The sequence below is a fragment of the Taudactylus pleione genome, unplaced genomic scaffold (genome assembly GCF_031769625.1).
Source record: "Taudactylus pleione unplaced genomic scaffold, aTauple2 ptg001032l, whole genome shotgun sequence".
In the NCBI taxonomy this organism is placed as follows: Eukaryota; Metazoa; Chordata; class Amphibia; order Anura; family Myobatrachidae; genus Taudactylus; species Taudactylus pleione.
Window position 1 is genome coordinate 13,759,257 of NW_028285433.1, and position 24,516 is coordinate 13,783,772.

At 48.8% G+C, this 24,516-nt stretch overlaps 1 protein-coding gene across 2 annotated transcripts in view; it reads right to left on the minus strand.

The window, feature by feature from the left end:
* The window catches only part of LOC148454108 (proprotein convertase subtilisin/kexin type 4-like), a 109,444-nt gene that overhangs the window by 65,999 nt on the left and 18,929 nt on the right, over positions 1 to 24,516 (minus strand). For both annotated transcript variants that reach the window (XM_088461307.1, XM_088461306.1), the window contains one exon: positions 10,307 to 10,383. In XM_088461307.1, the coding sequence (XP_088317433.1) occupies positions 10,307 to 10,383 (77 nt within the window). The remainder of the gene's footprint in view (positions 1 to 10,306; positions 10,384 to 24,516) is intronic.

Here is a 24,516-nt window from a genome sequence, read left to right on the forward strand (position 1 = left end):
AAGTATACATTTGCACGCCGGGGAGGGGGGCGCTGCGAGCCCCTCAGCCCGGCGCAAAGCCAGGGGGGGCGCGATCAGTGTGATCGCTCCCCCCCCTCAGGCATAGGAGATTGTTCGCGGCTGCTAAGCAGCAGCCACAGCAATCTCCCACTCCATCTCAGCATACGCTGTGTGCTGGGAGATAGTGAGGAGGGAGGGGGGGGCGCCGGACCCGGGCCCCCGCCGGGCCCCTCTGGAAGCCCGGGCAAATTGTACCCACCCCCCCCCCTCTCGGCCCCCCTGCAGTTGGGCCATATGTCCTTTCCCTCCACAATACATACAAAGACCCAGTGTGCGTCTCCTCTATTTCTCTTAAGCAGAGAGATGAAAATATGAGATATGGTAAGAACTTACCCTTGTTATCTCTATTTCTACGAAGTCCATAGGGTTCCACAGGATACCTTGGGGTATAGCGATGGCGGCAGACATCCAGGCACCACAGAGTTAAATTTTCAGCCTCCCAGGATGCACTGGGGTCACTCTCCTATACCCCGCCCCCGAGCCTCAGGCCACTCAGTTTCGTAACAAGCCATAGGCCGGAGCAGGAGCAAAAAAGAGAGAGAAGACAGTCTGGAACACACAAGAATCACATTCTCACCAGAAGGAGACGGAGACCAGATCAAAGCCCATCTGCAGTACAGGTGCGACAGGGCGGGAGTCCTGTGGAACCCTATGGACTTCGTAGAAATAGAGATAACAAGGGTAAGTTCTTACCATATCTCATATTTTCTACTTCAGGGTCCATAGGGTATCCACAGGATATCTTGGGGATGTCCCAAAGCAGTATCCTTTAAGGGTGGGGACGCTCCTGTGCTGTAAGGAGAATCCGCTGCCGAAAGGAAGCATCCTGAGAGGCGAAGGTATCAAAAGCATAATACCTTACAAAAATATGGACAGATGACCACGTGGCTGCCAATCACCGCTAAGGCGCCACGTCGAGCTGCCCACGAAGGACCCACAGACCTAGTGGAAGAGCTTTAATAGAGGATGGAACAGGAAGACCTGTGAATCCATCCTGCCAAAGTTAGCATAGTGGCAGGCCAACCCTTTTTATGGAAATCAGAAAGGACAAAACCGAGAGTCTGATTTCCTAAATGGACTGGTACGGTCAACTTGAATTCTTAGCGCCCGTACCACAGCCAAATAGGCCTCACCAGCAGACAGGACTGGGGAAGTAAAGGCAAGCACTGCCCTGTTCCTAGGAAAGATGAGAAAAAGGGAGGTCTACATGACAGAGCCTCCCATTCTGAGATCCTACTGGCCAAATTAAGAGCCAGAAGGAATACAGTCCTAGCCGTAAGCCATTTGAAAACAACTGAGCCCAGTGGATCAAATGGCGGTCCTCAGAGAGCCCTAAGGACCACAGCCAAATCCCAAGGAGCCACAGGTGGAACAAAGGGATGCTGAATATAACGTACACCCTGCACAAAGGTGCGGACATCAGGAAGAGTAGCAATCCTACACTGAAACCATACTAACAGGGCAGAAACCTGCACCTTCAGGTAAGCAAGGCGAAGACCGTTATCTAAGCCCACCTGTAGGAAAGCCAACCTGTGGATATCCGGAATACCCGAGGAGCCTAGCCTCTAGGGCGACACCTGAAAGAAAGTATACCATACCTAATGGTAAATTCTTGCAGATAAAAACTTCCGAGCTCTTAGCATGGACAGAGCCCCTGTTAACTATAGAGCTGGAAAAACTCCTAGACCTTAAGAGGGCAGTCTCCACCGCCACACCGTCAAGGACAGACAACCCAGGTCTGGGTATCAGCCAGGATCTTGAGACAACAGGTCCGGGCGTAGAGGCAACAGCTTCGGAGTGTTAACTGAGAGGCTCCGAAGATCTGAGTAATAGTGCCATCTGGCCTACGCTGGAGCTATCAGCAGGAGCGTGCCTCCTTCTTGCTATTACTGGAGGAAGAAGGGATAACGGAGGGACGAGGTACACAACTTGGAAGGTCCACTGGACCTACCTACGTCTATCAGAAGAGTCTCATCTCTGAAAGGCTCCACTTGTTCACCAGAAGATTGAACACCTCCTGATAAAGAGGACATTTCCCTGAATGCACATCTTGACGGCTGAGAAAGCCTGCTTTCCATCTGAGGATTCCTGAATGAACACTGCCGATGACGGCAGGGATATAGCCTTCCACCCAAGCCAGAATTCGGGACACCACTGTTAGTGTCGCCTGACTTCGGGAACCTCCTAGGTGGCTTACATAAGCCATCATGATGGCGTTGTCAGACTGTACCTGCAGGGTATTTCCGTGGAGGACCTGTCCTGCATGCTGGAGAACCTTGAATACTGCTCAGAGTTCTCAGATGTTTATGGGAAGCGCAAAAACTACTGGTGTCCACCTGCCCTGGAACAAGTGTGGACCCGTCACTGCTTCCCAGCCACGGATACTGGCGTCCGTCGTCAGAAGGACCCTGTCCGCAATCCCAAAGGGGGTGGCCCCTTGTTTTGGTGAGCTTTCTGCAGCCACCAGGCCACAGAGAGACAAACCTCCGGGGAAAGCCTATTGACTTTATCCTATGGGGCAACCCATCCCATCCGGAGAGGATCAAGTTCTTTAGAGTGAAGCTGGGTACTCCACCATGTCGAACAGCGACATCCTGGAACCCAGGAACCACATTGCCAAGTGAATAGACACTCGGCGACTCTGCATTACAGGCAAAGGTACGCAGTTGCCTGCAGAGATCTTTTCCTCAATCACAAAGATCGTCAGATGTTGGGATATGGAGCATCCTCTGTGAAGAATCAGAGAGGACCATTTCCAGTTTATCAGTCAGCCCTAACGTAGCAACACAGATATTGTCCATTGCATATGGCACTGAAGTATCTCTGGAGACCGTGGTAACAACAGGAGGTCACTTGGATAGGGTAACAAGCGGACCCCCTGCATCCGCAGGTGGGCTGCCATAACTACCATGACCCTGGTAAACCGTGAGGCGCGGAGGCCAGACCAAGGGGCAATGCCAGAAACTGGAAACGCTTATCGACCACTGCAAACCTGAGGAAAACACTGGTGTGCTAAGATAAGAGGGATATTCAGGTAGTCACCCTGAATATATCTAACGACACCACAAAATTCCCAGGCTCCATTGAATGATGGAATGCAGGGTCCCTCTCCCAAACCGAGGAACCCTTAAGAATTTGTTGAAGGATTCGAGGTTGAGAATGTCCTGGTAAGCCCCATTGGGTGTCTGTACCAGAAAGAGGATGGAGTAATACCTCGTTCCCCTTTGGGGCAACGGAATAGGTACTATAACTCCTGCCTGGAGCATAGAGTGTAACACCCTCAAAAATTACAGGGCCTTGTCCTGAATTGACAGAAGACGTGTAACGAAAAACCGTCTGGGTGGCTTTTACCGGGAAGAGAGGACATACCTTCAAGAAAATACTTCTCTTACCCCAGTGTCCGTGGTGGTCAGACACCAGCACTGGGCGAACTGGAGAAGCCGGCCTCCAACTCTGGGGGCTCCCGAGAGGAGGCCCGTCCCGTGAGGCTGAAGGCTTATAGTCCAACTTGGGAGTAGGACGTCTTGTACTCTAAGCCTGTTCTTATGGCTGAGCAGATTTCCTGGCTACTGACTGTCTTGGAAAGCTGTATTTTAGACTTACCCTGGCCTCACAGGGCCGAAAAGACAAAGTCCCAGACCCTGATGGGACTGTAGCCGATGGCAGACACGCAGACGTAGCTGCTGCCTGCAGGGCCACAATTGCGTCCAGACGAGGGCCAAACAGGACTTGTCCCGTAAAAGGCAAAGCATTCCAAATGGAATCTGCGTCCGCTTTCCAAGAGCGCAACCACAGGGAGCGGCAAGCCGCTACTGCTGCCGAGGAGATTCTGGAAAGGAGTAGGCTATATGTAAGACAGTCTCATTATGAACGTGGCAAAGTCTCTGAGAATTTGCCACTATCCACCTGCTCTGCTGGAGAGTCAGTGTGCAGAGATCCAGTTACCTACTCAGTGTTCCACGGCTCTGGCCCCCCAGCACACGGCCATAGCCGGCCTGGAAGCCCCTCCAGCAAGGGAATATTGGATTTTAGATATATTTGCACCTTGCAATCTGGAACCTCTTTCAAAGAGGACCTGGAGGGCATGGGCAACGTAGCACTCCTCACTACGCGTGTAACGTGAGAACCTACCCGTAAAGGTAACTCCCATTCGGAAATGTAATTATCCGCAAAAAGGGTATGCAAAAGGTCAACCGTTTTTGAGGCTGGAACCGCTTACCCGGAATTTCCACGCCTCCTCTAAATGATCCACCTGACCAGATAGAGGAATTACAGTGGCAACACCCTAATCCTTAAAGAAGGCATATTTGGATTTAGCCACGGGGGATATGTAATAACCAAAGCCGCACGGACTGCCCGTAGAAGGCCAGGTATATAGACTTTAGACCCAGACTACGCCTCCTTTGCACTAAGTGGCTCGTGTCTGAAAAAGTCAATAATGTCACCGTCATCAGACGTCATGTCTTTACCCGTCTGAGACCCGAAAGGCCGTTTAGAAGGCCGAAATGGTGACTCCCCCTGTAAAACGTCCATCAGGTGCTATACCATTTGGACAATAAATTCACCCACACAGGCTCCTGCGAGACCTGGGGGGGCGAAAAGCAGGATACACTGGGGTACCATCAACTGTCCAGGGACCCCTGCATGTGATGAGACCACCACAGGCTGCGATAACCCCTATGGGGAAACGCAGGGGCGTTGCCCATAAAGGCTGTAAGCATCTTAGCCAGCCGAGGGCAGTCCCCTTTTTTTGTGCAGGCACAGTGACAGAAATGGGGCGTGATATATAATACAACATGCCCTCCATAAACCCTCAGCGTCTACATATCCCTCCGCTAACTGCACATGATATCAGTACATTATAGCTGGAAGAGGATATCCTCGTTCACTTTCCGACATGAGGAGTGTGAACGGAGCGTATGTGACCTCCCACACAGAAAAACCACGTTTACTGTGAGGTAATAAACACCCTGCGACACCGCACCGCAAGGGCTGTAGCAGAAGAACAGGGATAGGAAAAGGCTGACAGTCAGAAATGAAAGTACAGGCAAACAGCGCTAGCATTTAAGTCACATACAATGCACAGATAACATCCTGCATTACAAGCACTGCGATCAACTACACAGACCAGAGCCTGGTAGGAAACAGTGCTGCATACACTGACCTTAATTGAAGGAGAGGTATGCGGGGGACCCGGACCGCAATGGCATCTGTATCAGCTTCCAGCAGCGTTTGCCATCCCCAGCACATGTAGTGAGAAAATGGCCACCGAGGAGCAGAGAGAAGGCAGGGCCCGGGGGAGGAGCGCTGACACAGCCCGCTCAGACCGCTGTGGAATGGCACTGGGCAGCGGGGGAGACGCCGGCTGTGAGACAGGGAAGGCGTTCTCCCCTGGCGTGCTATTAACCCCTGGGACGCCGCGCTGTACCGCACATGCTGCGGCCCGCTGTCCCTGGTGGTCTAGTGGAAGGCGCAGGATCAGTACCTGGCCCCACGCGTAGCCGGTCCCCAGGGAGCCCCCTGCCTGGGGACCAAACAGGACTGTGTTACCGGCGGGTGCCCACCGCGGGACCCCGCCGCTTACCTTGTTCCCCGTGCATCCGGCCACATTCCAGGTAGCCGGGGATCACCGCTAGCTGTGACCCCAGCTACCTACCAGCATCCCCGGATCAGTACCGGCGTTCTGGTACCGGCGGGGTGTAGGAGTGACAGCATGGACGTCAATACTGACTGTCCTATGCTGGAGCACTCTAGTTGTGTAGCCACAGCTGCGAAGAAATATTCAGGGGCCTTAAAAAGACCCCCCTCTGTACGGTGCGACTGGTCCAGCCAGGCACCTACGAAAACTGAGTGGCCTGAGGCTCGGGGGCGAGGTATAGGAGAGGGACCCCAGTGCATCCTGGGAGGCTGAAAATTTTACTCTGTGGTGCCTGGATGTCTGCCGCCATCGCCTATACCCCAAGGTATCCTGTGGATACCCTATGGACCCTGATGTAGAAAAGCCCCCAATTGCATAGGCTCCTTCTGTTCAGCAAAAGACATCCAAAGAGGTGATCAAGGAGCCTGTGAAGGCAGATTCCTTTCCAGTCTGCGTTCCCAGAGACTTCGGTCGATGCGAATGGACAGACTCATCAGATCATCCAGGGTTTCTGCAGAGGGATGGTGAACCAAGATGTCCTTTATCTGGTCCAAAAGAACCCATCAGAATTGACTCCGAAAAGCTGAATCATTCCACCCGGAGTGTACAAACCACTTATGGAATTCCGGACAATAATCCTCTGCTGCCCTGTTCTCCTGTTTTAAAGACCAGAGGCTAGCCTCAGCCATGGCTGCCTTGTCAGGGTCATTGTAAAGCAATCCCAGGGCTGTGGAAAAGGAATCCACAGTCTGAAGTGCAGTTGAGGTGGAGGGAAGAACAAAGACCCAAAGTTTGAGGATCTCCCTGTAGGAGAGAAACCACAATCCCGACTTGCTGGATCACGGAACCCGAGAACAAAGGTCTGAGCCTAAAATAAAGTTTACAACTTTCTCTAAAATTCACAAAGTCCTTGCGATTCCCTGTAAACCGTTGTGGCATATTCAGTTTGGGTTCAAAGACCATAGGACTGGCAAGTGGTGCCGCAGACTCCTCCACTCGGAGAGAAAGTTCCTGCACTTTCTGAGTCAGAACTTGAATCTGGCCTGCCAGAATTTGTGCGGGATTCTGACCAGGGTCCATGGCTAGAGAGGAAGACTGATGAATACCTCAAATAAGCAAAACAAATTCTCAGATCAACTCTCTTTTTTGGGCCGGTGATAATGTTAGGATCTGAGGTATGGTTAAAGGTGGTTTACACCAACAGAGTCCATCAACAGCCTTGAGGGCTGGAATACTTGGCTGGATGCGACCTTTGGGCTGTGTAGCAGCCTTTAGGTGGAGTAGCAGTCTCTGGGCAGAGTAGTAGCTTTGGGCTGGTAAGCTTGGCAAGATGCGGCCTTTGGGCCAGGTAGCAGCCTCTGGGCTGTGTAGCAGCCTTAAGGGCTGGTAAGCTTGGCTGGATGCGGCAGATATAGGACTAGTGCCACAGGAAAAGGACAGGCATTAGTACACAGGACTGCATACTCAGGAAACAATAATGCGGCCTGTGCTGACTGGTTGACACAAGCAGCGCACGCACGACTGCGCACTCGGACACAGAGTGCTGTCCGCACCGCCTAGATGAGACAAACGGCAGATAGATGGTATGCGAACTGTGCCGCCTAGATGACACAAACGGCAGTATAATAATCTTAGACAGGAGAACTGGAGCTCGACTGGATAACAGGAGAATCAGAAACACGAAAACTATCACCGGCATCAGAGCAGCGTTCGCACCAGGAGGAAAAAGATCCCGGAGCCATTCCTGGAAGAATCCCAAAATGACGGACAGGTGGCAGAAGGAGCTTCAGCAAACACTCGTCCGGCGTTTGTCTCGCCATGCACTCGCAGTGCAGTGGGTTTTGACACTAAGTAAATAATAAAAGAAAAAAGCCTGGGACTGCCCAGGCAGTCCCGCTGTATAGTAGGTGCGCCTGGATACCTGCCGTGAACCAAACAAAAAAACTGAATGGCTGGGGGCGGGGTATATAGGGAGGAGGATCGATGCATGCTGGGAGCTTCAAAGCTGGAAGCTGTTTGGTGCAATGGATCGTTTCATTTCACTACAAATCCCAAGGTAGATCCTGTGGACCCTATGGACCCTGAAGAAGAAATAATCTTTAGCCACCTTCTGGCGCCTACAGACCAGAGTCTTAGATTTCGGCTAAACCTCCTCAGCGGAAGAAGATTGATGGTCTTCTTCCGCTGAGTAAGACCTAGAACTCAGAATATCAGATTGTGATGAGGAGGTTGGCTCAGAATCCTGAGGCAATGTCTGAAGAGAATTACTCTTATGCCGCTGCTTCTTTACTGCCACTGGTCTATTCGCCTGTACCACCTGCTGAGGGGCTATAGACGGCAGCATACTCTGACTAGAGTGAGCAGAAGAATCATATCAACAGGGATTCATAGGGGACATGTACATAGAAGGATGCAACTGCTGTGGGTATCCCACAGTAGGAGCCAATATTGTGGTAATAGCACGCGATGCAGCGACCTTATCCACCATATGCAACAAAACCTGCGACCAAGATGCCACCCGAGTGTCAGTGCAGGTGTACCAGATAGGAAAGGTGGCTGTTTACAACAGGCACTACACAATCCATCTTGCACAAAATCCTGTTCAGACAGGCCTGCAAAACAGGATTTACATGATTTGAGCACCGGAGGCTCACCCTTCTCACCTTTACCCTCAGACATGTGTGTGATCGGTATAAGGTGTACAGTAAATGCAATGTGACGCTCTTCATATATGAAAAACCCACACACCTTTTCAGAGGGATGAGGAGGAAACACAGTGATAGATATAACTGACAGTTTAAAACAAAAAGACAGTGTATATACAGCAGCTAGCATGAAAGTCACATACAATGCATAAATACCAATAATGCTATTGCAAATTGACTCTGAATCAACTGACCAGCCCCGCCGGGATATTGGCAGGATATAGAGCGCTATATACCCGACCCATAGGAGAGGTATACAGGAAGACAACCAGCCTGCCGCAGTACACACAAGTGCGCCTTTGTGCTCTGCAAACGTCCTACACATGAGGTGGTCAGAAATAGCAACCCAGAGGTGGGAATCCGTAACCGGAAGTTGCGTCTGGGTCGGGGTAGGAGCAGCCGGGGGAGCGCCTATTTCCTCTAAGCTGTGATTTTGACGACACGGGAACGCTGACCTCACAGTAGTAGATGCTAACTAGTGCGTCTACTACCCATCCCCGGCGACAGACGATATGGCCCTGGCCGCCTTAGTGAGTACACGTTATACGAGTCCTCCACCCGCAGCCGTCTCAGGTGAGTCTCCTACACCAGAGGCCTGGACTGCTTCGCGCAGGATTCCCCTCACGAGGAATCGCTTACCTGCCATCTCCGTGAATCCGACCGCAGTCCGGACCCCAGCGACACCGCTAGCTAAGCCTCCCTGACGCCTACCGAAATCCCCAGGGCATATAGCAGTAATGGCGTATCGGCATAGGCGGAGGTAGATGGAGTCGCAGTACCTGCGTCCTATACGGCGCTGGTACCGCTTAACTCAGAAGTTCAAAAACCAAGGTAAGTCATAAAAGAAAAAGGCTGGGACTGCCTAGGCAGTCCCGCTGTTAAACAGGTGCGTCTGGATACTTGCCGCACACCAAACAAAAAAACTGAATGCCTGTGGCTGGGAGCGGGGTATTTAGGGAGGAGGAAAAGTGCATCCTGGGAGCATTAAAGCTGTAAGCTGTTTGGTGCAATGGATCTCTCCAACTACATACCCCAAGGTAGATTCTGTGGACCCTATGGACCCTGAAGAAGAAAATTTGGTAACCAGGATGGACTGGCCAGCTCAGAGTCCAGATCTTAACCCCATTGAGAACCTATGGGACGAATTGAAGAGATGGGTGCATTCTTAACCTTCTTCAGTGTCACAGTTGGTCACTGTACTTAAGGAAGAATGGCTGTTGTCCAGGAACTTGTGGCAAGTTTGCCAAGAAGGATGTCTGCAGTAATCACTGCATGTGGTGGACCTACAAAGTACTGACGCCAATAAAATCTCGTTGATCTATTTGCTATCAGTGTCCAATCACTTTTGTCTATATAGTGTATATTCATGAATGTGGACATGTATCTGTCAGTGGAAGACCTTTTCTTTATCACTATTGAGCTCATTTTACTGCTCAACCATCTGCTGAGACATGTAATTAGTATATAGTTATTTCATTCAATAATAATATCAGAGCCTATTGTAAATATAAATTTGAAGAATAGAATTTTGTTTTTCAAGGCATATGATATGGTAAAGATGACTGATATGAAAGTAAAAATAATTAATAAAACTAGAAGTTTACATGCATATGCATACACGTGTCCACATGCCAAGCTAATTCTCAATATATGTCCAATTAGGTAAATTCTTACGGAAAGGAAACATTTGCTCAAACACACATTCTCCATTACAGTTTGCTCTAATTACTGCTCTCTGGAGTCCTCAGACAACACCTCTATGAGACTGCAAAGTATTATCTTTGCCATTTTATTCATCGCAGTACTGCCCATTGAGAGCAATTACAAGGTACAGAAAGTGGAAGGTAATGGAGGTCCATTAGTGATTTTCTAGTATGACATGAACATTTGTAAAAGTGCTCACCGGTTCTCATCAGATGGATCATATCGAGGCTGTGGATCAGGGTCATTATTATTGAAGTCATAGCTTGCCACAGGATCCTAAAGACATAATTAAACAGTAAGTACCACCTCATACAGTGTCATTCCAGTGCAAAGAAAATTCTGCAGGAGTGGATCACCACACTATGGGCCTGATTCAGAGTCGTACACTAACACGAATGCAAACTTTGCCGCTTAGCAATTGCTAAAACATGCTAATGCAGCAGCCAGCAAGAATTTGTATTGAGATGCCCACCAGAGTCCTCGTAGCTGCTCTCAACTGCGTACAGCATTGGACACACATCCTCAAAACATTGACTCCTTGAGTGAGCTTATGGTCACTCAGAATGGAAGTGGTAATTGATACGCTGGAGCTTTGTTCTCTGCATGTGTGATCGCAGACGCTGGCTAGCACAAGTCCAGGAATCAGCCCTGACATGTCCGCATTTTTGCCGAACTCTTTGTAACCACCTACAAAACGGTCTCTTCCCGTCAATCGTGAGTGAAAACTCATAGCGAGCTCAATCGCAATTAATTTGCAGCGCATGCACAATACGGTTGTGAAACATGCACGTACCACGATAATCACTCAACTGCGTGAACATCGGAATAGCGTTCAACTCCAAATCAGGCCCAATATAATATATTTACAAACACTTTATCAAATCTTTGGTACAAAAAGAAAAAATATCTTAAGAGCTCATACATTATTATGATTGGCAATAGCAGTACACAAGTTGAAAGTAACACTGGTACATAGACAAATATTATGTCAACTCCACTAAGTATATTTCTTGCTTGGGTAATCCTGCCTTTACTTCCTCTCTACATCTCTTGGTTTTCTATTAGAAAAAATAAAGGCCTAAGCGTTAACAAATATTTGACCCGGGTGGACGTCTCCTGACTTTCCAACAGTTGATGACAAATACAATGTATAAATAGGAAGATCCCCCTGCTCAGAGGAGACCCTCCTCATCCGTGAACTCGCTTAATTCCGTTACATTTTGTAAACTCCAATAAAAGATTTGCCTGACCTTAGTGACTTCTCTAAATTTTTCACTCATACTAGAAAAATTCTAAAAGCGCTCAGCTATTCCAGGTAACAGGTGGTCCACTTAAAGTCTATTCATAAAGCCTTTTACTCTCTAGGACAGGGAAAGTACATGGTCGAAGGCCAAACAGGCAGTTTTCTGACCAAAGCTCAAATATTTTTGCAATAGGGTTTTGTTTTTTATTAGCCTTGGTCTCACACACTCTTTTTACCCTTAACTACTATTATTTGCCCATTTTTTATATCCGGACATTGATATTGGGTACTAAGGGGATTCTCAGGCTTCATTTAACTATTGTATTTTATTTTTGCAGAAGTGACAACTGGATTACTAAATACACTCCTTTTATAGAAGATTAAAGGTAATTTCCTCGAGCTCATCTACGTGGTGATATTGTAGATGTAGAAAATAGTGTCAAATGGTTTTATAGGTGGGAGCCTATTGTTATGATAAACTTTTAATTTGTAAAAGGTGCCACATACTGGGTTAACATATAACGTAGTAATAGATTATAGAGCATTAATATAGTACACAATGCAGACAATTGCATAGGTACACAGCATACCGGTAAGTACAAAACATAAAATCACACCACAGACTAGATTAAACAGGGGTAGGACAGGGGTAGGGAAATCACTGAAGCGAGAAGGTGTTAGCAGAGGGATTTCATTCAGTGAACCTGTAAGCCACAGCATAATTGACATACTGCTGGCGTTTGTGGGCGGTGACGGGGAGCGTTCTAGAAAACTGGGGCATGTCAGCCCTGTTTTCTAGGAATGCCGAAGCCAGTGGCTGCGTCCTTGGACGCAGTATCATTGGCCCCAGCAGTGTAGTTTTGACAAACACCCTGAGTAACCTGAGAAAAGACACCACACCTGCAGCATTAGCATATGCACTCAGATCCACTGCGACTAAAAACGCAGCACCAATACACATGGCGTTCACCTCTGATGCAGCCCGAGTCAGGAGACAAGGAAACGGAACACTGGTGACTAGGATAGCGCAAAGGAAGAATGATCCGTAAGAGTTTACATCACCCATAACCGCTTACATCGTATGGTAATGCCCTAGGTATAGGCATTACCAGATGATGTTCAAAACAACATCAGTACCATTTTTTAAACTACTACATGGTACATGCTGCACCAGTTAAGTTAAAAGCATACCACCAGAAACTCAATGTTTTGATTGCCTGTTTCCAGAAAGATTATGAGCCATATTCAATTAGAGGCAAAGTTTTCGCCTGTTTCAGAGGCGAATTTATTCCGTGCTCGTCCCCGCTTTTCACCTATTTCAATTGCAAAACAGGCGAAAATGGAAATAGGCGAATGCGGAACAGGTGAAAAGTACCGAAAGAGTTGGGGAAATCAGTCTGTACCCCAGAAAAAGATGCTCTAACATAGGGAATCAATATAGATGTGTACTAATGGCCCTAATAAAACTATTTTGCGTACTTAAGTTGTGTAAATTGCTTGCTATTAGCGTCTTTGTAAAAGTGGTGAAGAATGGCATAAAGCTGTATTTATTGGTGAAAATAAGTAGTCCTGTCAAATTTGGGGTGCTTGCAAATGGGTGCAAGCATATTTTTATATCTCTAAAGTGAACTTTTAAAAAACGTGAAAAATCCACCTGCTGCATGCACCTGCAATCCCAAAAACACCTGACCCATACTTGTGGACCCCCAAGAAGTCTTTTTCGCTACTTTTAATGTTTATCCCCCCACTTTTTAAATTTTCACCCCAAAAATGACATGTCTTTTTTGGGGGTTCTTAGGTTTTAGTTTCTGTTTTTTTGCGTATTTGTCCTTTGGGGGGCTGTCCCAAGGGGTCTGAGTTGTTTCCCCACGTTTGCACTCCAAAATAAAGATTTTGCATTTCTTTTCACCAGCTATTGACTGGAGAATCATTTTTGAAGAATTGTTTCCACTTAGGCGAAATTGTCCTGGAATTGAATTTGGCGAATTTATTTTTAGGTGAATTTTTCACAAAAAAACAGGCGAATATGGCTTTTCGCCTCTAATTGAATTCCCCTCTATGTTGTTTCACCTCATTGGTTTCCCTAGCTTTGCACTTTGAGATGTATATTTTTTCTATATTATTGACATGCAACCCAATCTCCTCTTTTTTCCGTTCTTACCTCCCCATTTCCTTCCCTTGTCTTGTTGATCTTATTCATCTTCCCCCATCCCCCTCTCTTTTCTGAGAGGTTATTCAAATGAACTAAATCCTATTCCACCATATTAATTTCTCCCACTATGACAATATGACTTGTTCATTTGTTTTTAGTTAATTGCTTACTATATTCTGTTTATAATTCCATGTATATGCAGTCACTGTGGCGATATTCATATGACAGTATCTCAGAAATGGATTGTTGAAATTGTGGGCAGTGTTGACATGATGAACATGTCAAAATCTTGTCGGTAGACATTATCACAATATCAACATTATAATATATCAAACCTAGGAAGATATGATTCACTAGTAAATACATTTAAGAGTCTGGACTCCTATTTACATCTACTATCAGGAATGTAGTATTTAAGTCATTTTATTTAATAAATAGTAATAGCCTAAAAATGTCAGCAGGTGACTTTGACTGTCTTCTGGATGACTCTTTGGGCATAAAAAAAAGAAGGAAAAAGAACTTGGCAGCGCGCATGGTAACAGGATCTTGCAACAGTTTTGTACAATATCATCACCCAGCCATTAACTGTTGAGGGTAAATTTACTAAAGTTGACTAAGTTTTAAAAGTGATGTTGCCCATAGCAACCAATCAGATTCTACTTAACATTTAACTACCACCTTCTAGAAGATAATAGCTAAAATCTGATTGGTTGCTATGGGCAACATCACTTTTAAAACTCACCTCTAAAAACTCTCACTTTAGTAAATTTACCCGTTAGAGTCTTTCACTAATGAACATACTGTTGGACTGCTTGACCTTGCTGAGAATAGGCTGGAGTCCAGTGTACTGGATTGGTTGATCTATTATTAGTATACTTGTGAAATTGTTATCAATAGAATCTTTGAAGGACAAAGCTAGATAAAAATATGAGATATGGTAAGAACTTACCCTTGTTATCTCTATTTCTACGAAGTCCACAGGGTTCCACAGGATACCTTGGGGTATATGTGTGACGTCAGTCATCGGGCACCATAGAGTTAAGCTTTCAGCCTCCCAGGATGCACTAGGGTCCCCCTCCTATACCCCGCCCCCGAGCAAAGGCACCTCAGTTAGTTACTAAGCCATAGGCCGGAGGAGGAGAAGGAAGAGAGAGAAAAAAGATCTGAACACACACAAGAATCACATTCTCACCAGAGGGAGACGGAAAAAACCGGTGACCAGAGCAAAGCCCATCTGCAGCACAGGTGCGACAGGGCGGGAGTCCTGTGGAACCCTATGGACTTCGTAGAAATAGAGATAACAAGGGTAAGTTCTTACCATATCTCATATTTTCTACTTCAGGGTCCATAGGGTATCCACAGGATACCTTGGGGATGTCCCAAAGCAGTATCCTTTAAGGGTGGGGACGCTCCTGTGCAGAAAGGAGAATCCGCCGCCCGAAGGAAGCAGATCTGGACTGCAGAGGCACCACGTCGAGCTGCCCACGAAGGACCCACAGACCTAGTGGAATGAGCCTTCACAGAAGGAGGAACCGGCAGGCCTTCATGAAGATAAGCTTCAGAAATAGCCATACGGATCCAGGCTGACAAAGTTTGCTTTGAAGCAGGCCAACCCTTTTTACGGAAGCCATAGAGGACAAACAAGGCGTCCGACTTCCTAAACAAAGAAGTGCGGTCAACATAAGTCCATAAGGCCCGCACAACATCCAAAGAGGCCTCACCCACGGAAAGACCAGGTGAGTTAAAGGCCGGAACAACGATTTCCTCGTTAACATGAAACTGGGAAACAACTTTGGGAAGAAACTCGGGCTGAGTGCGGACCACTGCCCTGTTCCCATGAAAAACCAAGAAAGGGGGTCTACAAGAAAGAACCCCTAAATCAGAAACACGTCTGGCCGAAGCAATAGCCAGAAGGAAAACAGTCTTAGCTGTTAGCCATTTAAGATCCACTGAGCCCAGTGGTTCAAACGGCGGTCCCTGGAGAGCCCTCAGGACCACAGCCAAATCCCAAGGCGCCACAGGTGGAACAAAGGGCGGCTGAATGCGGAGAACACCTTGCATAAAGGTGCGCACATCCGGGATTGTAACAATCCTACGGTGAAACCAGACAGACAGGGCCGAAACCTGTACCTTCAAAGAAGCAAGGCGAAGCCCATGATCTAGTCCCGCTTGTAGGAAGGCGAGTATCCGAGACAGACGAAACTCCCGTGGTGCATAACCTCTTGGTCGACATCACTGGAAGAACGTATGCCACACGCGATGGTATATCCTCGCGGAAGACGGTTTCTGAGCTCGTAACATGGTACGCACTACAGAACTGGAAAACCCCCTGGACCTCAGCATGGCCGTCTCAACAGCCACGCCGTCAAAGGCAGCCGAGTCAGGTCCGGGTGAAGACAAGGACCCTGTGACAGAAGGTCCGGTCGTAGCGGCAACCGCAGAGGACTGTCCACGGACAGACCCTGAAGGTCTGAGAACCAGTGCCGTCTGGGCCACGCGGGAGCTATCAACAGGAGCGTCCCTCCTTCCTGTTTGAATTTCCGGATTACCCGTGGAAGAAGGGAGACCGGAGGGAACAGGTATGCGAACCGGGTCCACCGGACGGACAGAGCATCCACCAGAGACGCCCCTTCGTCTCTTGTGCGTGACCCGTACACCGGCAACTTGTTGTTGTGCCGGGACGCCATGAGGTCGATCTCTGGAAGACCCCATCTGTCCACCAGCAGTTGAAAAACGTCCGGGTGCAGGGACCATTCCCCCGGATGAACTTTCTGGCGACTTAGAAAGTCCGCCTGACTTCGGGTTCCTCCTTGCCTGTTTATGTAGGCCACGGTGGTAGCGTTGTCTGACTGGACCTGTACCGGACGACCCTGGAGAACCCGATGTGCCTGCTGGAGAGCATTGAAGACCGCACGGAGTTCCAAGATATTGATTGGAAGCTCCGCTTCTGTCGGCGTCCACCTGCCCTGGAACAAGTGTGGACCCGAAACTGCTCCCCAGCGACTGGCGTCCGTTGTCAACAGGACCCAATTTGGAACCCAGAACGGACGTCCCTTGCTGAGATGGGTCGTCTGTAACCACCAGGCAAGGGACAGGCGAACCTCCGGGGTGAGCACAATCGTCTGGGACTTCAGAGACTGAGGCAGCCCGTTCCACTTGGACAGGATCAGGTGCTGCAGAGGTCTGGAGTGAAACTGGGCATATTCCACCATGTCGAACACCGACACCATGGAGCCCAGTAACCTCATCGCTGAGTGTAGAGACACCCGGCGGCTGTGCAGACAACTGCGCACCCTCGACTGTAAAGCAGAGATCTTTTCCCCCGTCACGAAGATCCTTTGCTGTTCCAAGTCCAATAAGGCTCCGAGGTGCAGAATCCGCCGAGACGGGATTAGAGTGGACTTCTGCCAGTTGATTAGCCAGCCGTGCCGTTGCAGTAGCGCAATGGCCAGGTCCAAGTGGCGTAGAAGGAGCTCTGGAGATCCTGCCACCAATAAAAGGTCGTCCAAGTACGGCAACATGCGGACTCCCTGCAGCCACAGAGAAGCCGCCATGACCGCCATCACCTTGGTGAACACACGTGGTGCTGTCGCCAGGCCAAAAGGTAATGCCCGAAACTGGAAGTGGTCGCTGCGGATTGCAAACCTGAGGAACTGTTGATGGCGCAAAAGAATAGGGACATGCAGGTAAGCGTCCTGTATGTCCAATGACACCATGTAGTCCCCAGGTTCCAGCGCCAGAATGATGGACCGTAGGGTCTCCATCCGAAACTTCGGTACCCGCAAAGACTTGTTGAGAGCTTTGAGGTTGAGAATCGGACGATACGACCCATTGGGTTTCTGTACCAAAAAAAGATTTGAATAGAAACCCTGGCCCCTCTGGGAGAATGGAACAGGCACTATAACTCCAGCCTGGAGCATAGTGTGCAATACCTTCCGCAGCTCCGTAGCCTTGTTCCGGTCTGATGGTAGACCCGTGGTGAAGAATCGAGCCGGGGGTCTGTGCCGGAAAGAGAGGGCGTACCCGTGGGAGACCACCTCGAGAACCCAAGTGTCTGTCGTAGTGACCGACCAACACTGGGCGAACTGCAGCAGGTGGCCTCCCACTTTGGGATCCCCCAAAGGGAGGCCCGGACCGTCAGGCCGCAGGCTTGTCATCTGGCTTAGGGGCCGGACGTCTGATACTCCATGCCTGCTTCCGGGGCTTGGCCGATTTCTTAGGGCCAGCCTGTCGAGGAAAAGACTGTGGTTTGGGCCTGCCCTGGGCCCTATAAGACCGAAAGGATGATGGTCCAGAACCAGAAGGATCAGCGGCCGACGGGAGACAAGCCGATTTGGCTGCCGCCAGCGTGGCCACAATCTTGTCCAGATCCAGACCGAACAGAACTTCTCCGGTAAATGGCAACGCCTCCAAACCCTTTTTGGAATCTGCGTCTGCCTTCCAGGATCGCAGCCACAAGGTGCGACGAGCAGCCACCGCTGCTGAAGAAATTCTAGACACCAGAGTACTAATGTCTAAGGCCGCCTCGTTGATATAAGTGGCCGAATCACGGAGATTACCAATCAACTCCGCCTGTTCGGCCGGACAGTCGGAATCAAAAGACGCCTCTAATGAATCCGCCCAGCGCTCCATCGCTCTGGCAACCCAGCAAATGGCGATAGCCGGCCGTGCTGCCCCCCCCACAAGGGAATTAGCGGACTTCAGGCAGATCTCCACCTTGCGGTCCGTAGCATCCTTAAGGGAGGACATGGATGGCATCGGCAATGTGGCACTACGGACAAGACGGGTCACGTGAGAATCCACCTGTGGAGGGGATTCCCACTTAGCAAAATAATTATCCGCGAACGGATAAGCCACTGCCAGGCGCCTCTGCGGCTGGTATCTTTTGCCAGGCTGTTTCCACGCCTCCTCTAAATGGTCCACTAACTGACCCGAAAGAGGAAAGACTGTGGCATCGCACTTCACATCTTTAAAAAAGGCATACTTGGATTTAGCCGCTGGGGGAACTTCGTCCTCAATCACCAAGGCTGTGCGGACTGCCCGAATAAGTCCAGGAATATATACCTTGGACTTAGCGTCAGCGTCCATAGTATGGAGAGGTTCCTGATCGCAAGGATCCAGAATCTCCCCATCATCAGACGTCCCCTCGTCATCCTCATAAGGAGCCGACAGAGACGCCACCGGCCGTTTATGTGGCCGCATCACAGACTCCCCTTGCAACACATCCGACAAGTGCTGTACTGAACTCGTCAGGGAGTTAACCCACGCTGGCTCCTGAGAAACCGGGAGCGGGGAAATAGGGAGACTGTGGGGTACCACCAATTGTCGTGGGAAACCCTGCATGGGTGACGACACCACTGACTGCTGGGACAAACCCATCGGCGTAAACGCGGGCTGCGGAGCTAACTGGCCCACTAAGGTTGTAAGCGCCTGAGCGAAACAAGCTCAGGGCGGCTCCTGTACCGGTGCTGTAACCGTAATAGGCCGCGCCATAGACAAACACTGCCGGCAGAGGCTCTCCGCGCTAGCCTCCCCCTCCGCTAACGGTACTTTACACGTAGCACACTGTAGCCGGAGAGGAAAATCACTTTCAGACATGATGGCACCAAGTATGTGACCCCTCTCACCAATTATATATTAAATAGGCGAGAGACCACCCTGCAGCACCGCACCGCAAGGGCTTAGCAGAAAGGACAGGGACAGTAATAAAGCTGACAGTTAGAAGAAAAGTTACAGGCAGCAGCGCTACCACAGTCACATACAATGCAAAGAAAAATCAATTCCTGCACTAACAGCGCTGATCACTCAACTACGCAGACACAGGGCCTGGTAGGACACAGCGCAGCATACACAGACCTGACCCAAATCGGAGAGGTATGCGGGGGGACCCAGACCACGATGCTTCCGTCCAGTGCTTCCAGCAGCGTTCACCATGCGTTGGAAAGATGGCCACCGAGGAGCAGAGAGGAGGTTGGCCTGGGGGAGGAGCGCTGCTACAGGACCAGTCGGCAGTGTGCAGAGAGGGCTGTGTGCAGCGGGGGAGGCGCCGGCTGTGAGACAGGGAAGGCGCGCTCCCCTGGCATGCATTTAACCCCCGGGACGCCGCAGCGCTACCGCTCTGCTGCGGTCCGCTGTCCCAGGGGGTAGTGGAAGCGCAGGTTCATACCTGGCTCCACGCTGCAGCCAGTCCCCAGTGAGCCCCCTGCCTGGGGACTCTGGACCATGTAACAGCGGGGACCCACCGCGGGACCCCGCTGCTTACCTGCTGTCCCCCTTGAATCCGGCCATGGTCCGGAACATCTGGGGTCACCACTAGCTGTGACCCCAGATGCTCACCAGCATCCCCGGATCGGTACCGGCGTTCTGGTACCGGCGGGGGTGTAGGGAAGACAGCATGGACGTCAGGACTGACTGTCCATCCAGATGTGCTGCCACAGCTGCATGAAGAAAAAGCTTCAGGGGCTCTTCTAGCCCCCACTCCAACAGGTGCACCCGACTCTGGCCGGGCACCAAACTAAACTGGGGTGCCTTGGCTCGGGGGCGGGGTATAGGAGGGGGACCCTAGTGCATCCTGGGAGGCTGAAAGCTTAACTCTATGGTGCCCGATGACCGACGTCACACCTATACCCCAAGGTATTTCATGGAAACAGGGCAGTGCTCCGCACTCGGCCCGAGTTTCTTCCCAAAGTTGTTTCCCAGTTTCATGTTAACGAGGAAATCGTTGTTCCGGCCTTTAACTCACCTGGTCTTTCCGTGGGTGATGCCTCTTTGGATGTTGTGCGGGCCTTATGTTGACCGCACTTCTTCGTTTAGGAAGTCGGACGCCTTGTTTGTCCTCTATGGCTTCCGTAAAAAGGGTTGGCCTGCTTCAAAGCAAACTTTGGCAGCCTGGATCCGTATGGCTATTTCTGAAGCTTATCTTCATGAAGGCCTGCCGGTTCCTCCTTCTGTGAAGGCTCATTCCACTAGGTCTGTGGCTCCTTCGTGGGCAGCTCGACATGGTGCCTCTGCAGTCCAGATCTGCTTCCTTCGGGCGGCGGATTCTCCTTTCTGCACAGGAGCGTCCCCACCCTTAAAGGATACTGCTTTGGGACATCCCCAAGGTATCCTGTGGATACCCTATGGACCCTGAAGTAGAAAGAAGCTCTTGAATGGATTGTTGTAAAGATTAAAGCTGGGTACACACTGACAGATATATTGGACGATCAATTGATTGGCCAATATATCTGCTGCACGTTGGCCAGTGTGTACCAGTGATATGTCTGTGAACGGCGTCGTTCACAGACATATCGCATTGGTTGTGCTGCACAGTCGATGGACAGATATGTCTGCAGACATATCTGTCCATCGGCAGGTGTGTACGGGCGGTCTACAGACACGCCCCCTGGGACCCAGCAGGGGATGGTTGTTCAGTATGTATGAACGACCATCATCTGCAGATATATTTGCAGATCACTCGATCTGCAGATATATTGCTTAGGTGTGTACCCACCATTAGCCAATTTCACCGCTCCTGTTTCTAAATTCAGAAAGCAGACACAGGGGAGATAGAGGGTTTAACTGGTGTATCTTAAGCCGCGTATCCACTACAAGATTAAGCAGAGTGATTGAACGATAACGACATAGTTATCGTTCAATCGCTGTCTAATCATTCGCAAATTGGCAATGTTAATGTCAAAGACGAAAAAGACGACCAGCGATGCGCACGCCCGCTGATCGTTTTTAACATCTATGAGCGCCGGAACATGCTGGTCAACCTTACGACGTTGTCAGGTTACCCATGTTCGGGGATGATTGATGTGCCTACACTGAACGACTGATCGTTCAGTGTAGGCACATCACAGACTGTGAAACGACTGCACGATTACAATGTCGTATTCGTGCACTCGTTTCACAGTCGCGTAGTGGATACGTGGCATTACTCAGACTCAATAACATCTTTGACGACTAAGTGAATAGAAAACAAAATGGAGTATTCTTTTACCCTTGACAAAAACGTGTCCAATTATGGCAAATATGGCTTTAAAGGAGACTTCACATTCCACTGTATTTTCATGAAGGTTACAGAGTGCCTTCTGGGTATTTGCTAGAGCCATTGAGTAGGCTTGAATATAGCAGAGGCTGACTGCAGAATACAAAGCAGATGCCATGGCAGCATAATACAATACAAGTGCCTCACAGCAGCAAGTGATAATGGAGGAAAATATTATCCAGTGTATTCTCTGTGTATGTGTATATATTTTATATATTTATTGTGATTAACTAGTATATGCAACTACTCACTGCTCCCGAAAACCCTCACAAAGGATAGGATCTGAACCAGAAAACAGTCACGTAAGTGCAAGGTAGATGAAGTAAATCAATTATTAGTTATAAATCAATCAAGTAAAGAGACATCAGTGAGGTATGAAAGAACTTCATGTGACTTGAGAGACCTGTACCCACTCATACAACTGGCTGAAACCTAGATCTAAGCTTACGTTGCAGTCATCTGGTTTAGTTATCCGTGTATAAGACTTCATCAAACTACAGTACATCTGCAGAACTGTATTTTCAAAACGCAATCTGAAGGAGGACTATCCAGCAGCCACGGGGCAGTATCACAAGAGACCACTGTGAGAGTCACCAGACCAAAATTAAGCCTGAACAGAAGCATATAAAAAAGGCTTTAATAAAATTAAACATAAAAATGTAACCTGTGCCTCCTGTTGGCAAGACAAAATAACAGGTGTGTACGGGGAGAAGCCTGAAATTATGCTGCGGTTTGTCTTGCCTCCAGGTTAACACGTGGTGATATTTCAGTATCTACATTGACAAGTTGGCTATAGGACAAATATTAATTTCCAGTTGCATCTACTGCCAGCACCTCACAAACACTCCGCAATTTCTTACGGATTCCTAAAACAAGTCATGTGGTACAGATTTCTTCAAAGTCACATTCAGATTATTAATAATTAAGACAATTAGGGGTAAATTTACTAAGATGGGCGTTCTATTAAGAAGTGATGTTGCCAATAGCAACCAACCAGATTCCAGGGGGTAAATGTACTAAAGTGAGAGTTTTTAGAAGTGACTTTTAGAAGAGATGTTGCCCATAGGCGACACATAAAAACATACCACAATATGTACTGTCACCCACTTTGCTCTAGCACAATCCCCCATCCCACCCTTCCAAGGAGATTACACATGTAGAATTCAGTTACTCTTACGAATAGAAGACTTGGGGGGTCATTCAGACCCACTCGCGAGCGGCAGTACGCTCGCAAGTGGGTCGATGGTCCCCACTGCGCATGCGCACGACGGAGGGAGCTCCGTCGTGCGCATGCGCGAGACCCGGCGAGCGACGGGCTTTCCATCGCTCGGGGTCTCGCACCAAAGGGGGCGTGCTGTCGATGTTGATTGACAGCACGCCCCCTATGGTGGGCGTGCCTGCCAGACGGAGGCGTTCCCATGGGAACGCCTACCGTCTGAAGCCGGCCCCACTGACATCACTAGTGATGTCGGTGGGAGTGATTTTGGCTGTGATAGAGCCAAAATCACTCCTGGCCTTGCGGCTGGGAAACCCGGGGTCAAGACCATCGCGACCATCTTCTTGGACGCTCGGATATGCTCTGGGTGGTGACCCACAGCTATACGAGCGTCCAGGACGCTCCATTTTAATGGAGGAGGGCCCTGATTCAGAGCGAGCGCTCTGGTCAGAGCGTCCGGCTCTGAATCAGGGCCTTGCTTCGCAAGCATTGATACCTGCTCTCCTGGGCTTTCTTTTACTATTGCCGTTTTACCTTTGTGGGCTGAATTCAATTAGAGGTGAAAAGTCAGAAACTTTATGCCTCTTGCACTTTCCGCCGCATTTGCCTGTTTGAGACGCAAATTTGCGGCATGCGCGTCCCCGCGATTCGCCCTATGCAATTGCAGAACAGGCGAAAACGCAAATAGGCGAATGCACAACAGGTGGAAAGTACTGAAAACATTGGAGGAATCAGTCTATACCCCAAAATAAGACGCACTGACATTACATTACAATGTGTACTATTAGCCCTAATAAAAGTACTTGGTGTCCTTAAGTTGTGTTAAAAGCTTTCTATAAGCATATTTGACAAAGTGGTGAAGAATGATAGAAAACAGTATTTGATGAAAATAGTCCAGTCAAATTTGTGGTAGCTAGCATATTTTTGTGCCTCTAAAGTGCACTTTTAAAAAATCCAACTGCTGCATGCACACCTGTCCCATCCATACAGCCCCCAAGAAACCTTTCGCTACTTTTTATTTTTGCCCCAAAAATGACATGCTTTTTTGGGGTGTTTTAAGGTTTGTTGTTTTTTTTTTGGCTGATTTGTCCTTTGGGGGTGTCCAATGGGTTCTGAATCAATTCCCCACATTTGCACCCCAAAATACAGATTTTGCACTTTTTTTCTCCTGCCATTCAGTGAAGAATGAAACAGGTCAATGCAAGACTCAGCGAATATTTTAGGTATATTTAAGATCTCTAAAGACCATAGACGTGATTGACTGTTTGACACTCATGACTGAAAGTATGCAGAGGGTTTTAGTTCCATTGGTATAAGACAGTGTTGGCTAACCTTGACACTCCAGCTGTTATGGAACTACATTACCCAGCATGCACTGCTACAATTTTGCTATTAGGGCATGCTAAAACTGTGGCAGGGCATGCTGGGATATATACTTCCACAACAGCTGGAGTGTCAAGGTTAGCCAACACTGGTACAAGATAACAACATTAAAATGTATCACAAGTATTTTGGTAGTTACAGTCAGAAGTTAGATTTATTGACAAGAAAAATGTGAGAAAATCAGCATCTGAAAAACATAGTAAGAATAAGTATATTTACTAGATATATGTACAACTAATGCAGGTTAGTAAAGGTGCATAGAAGGAGTGATATACATGTTTCCAGAAAAATCCTTTAAATCTATATAACTAGCTAAAGCGATCAACATTTTAATTCATTATTTTCAAATGGCTGCAGAAGGAACCAATCAGGAGCTACAATGT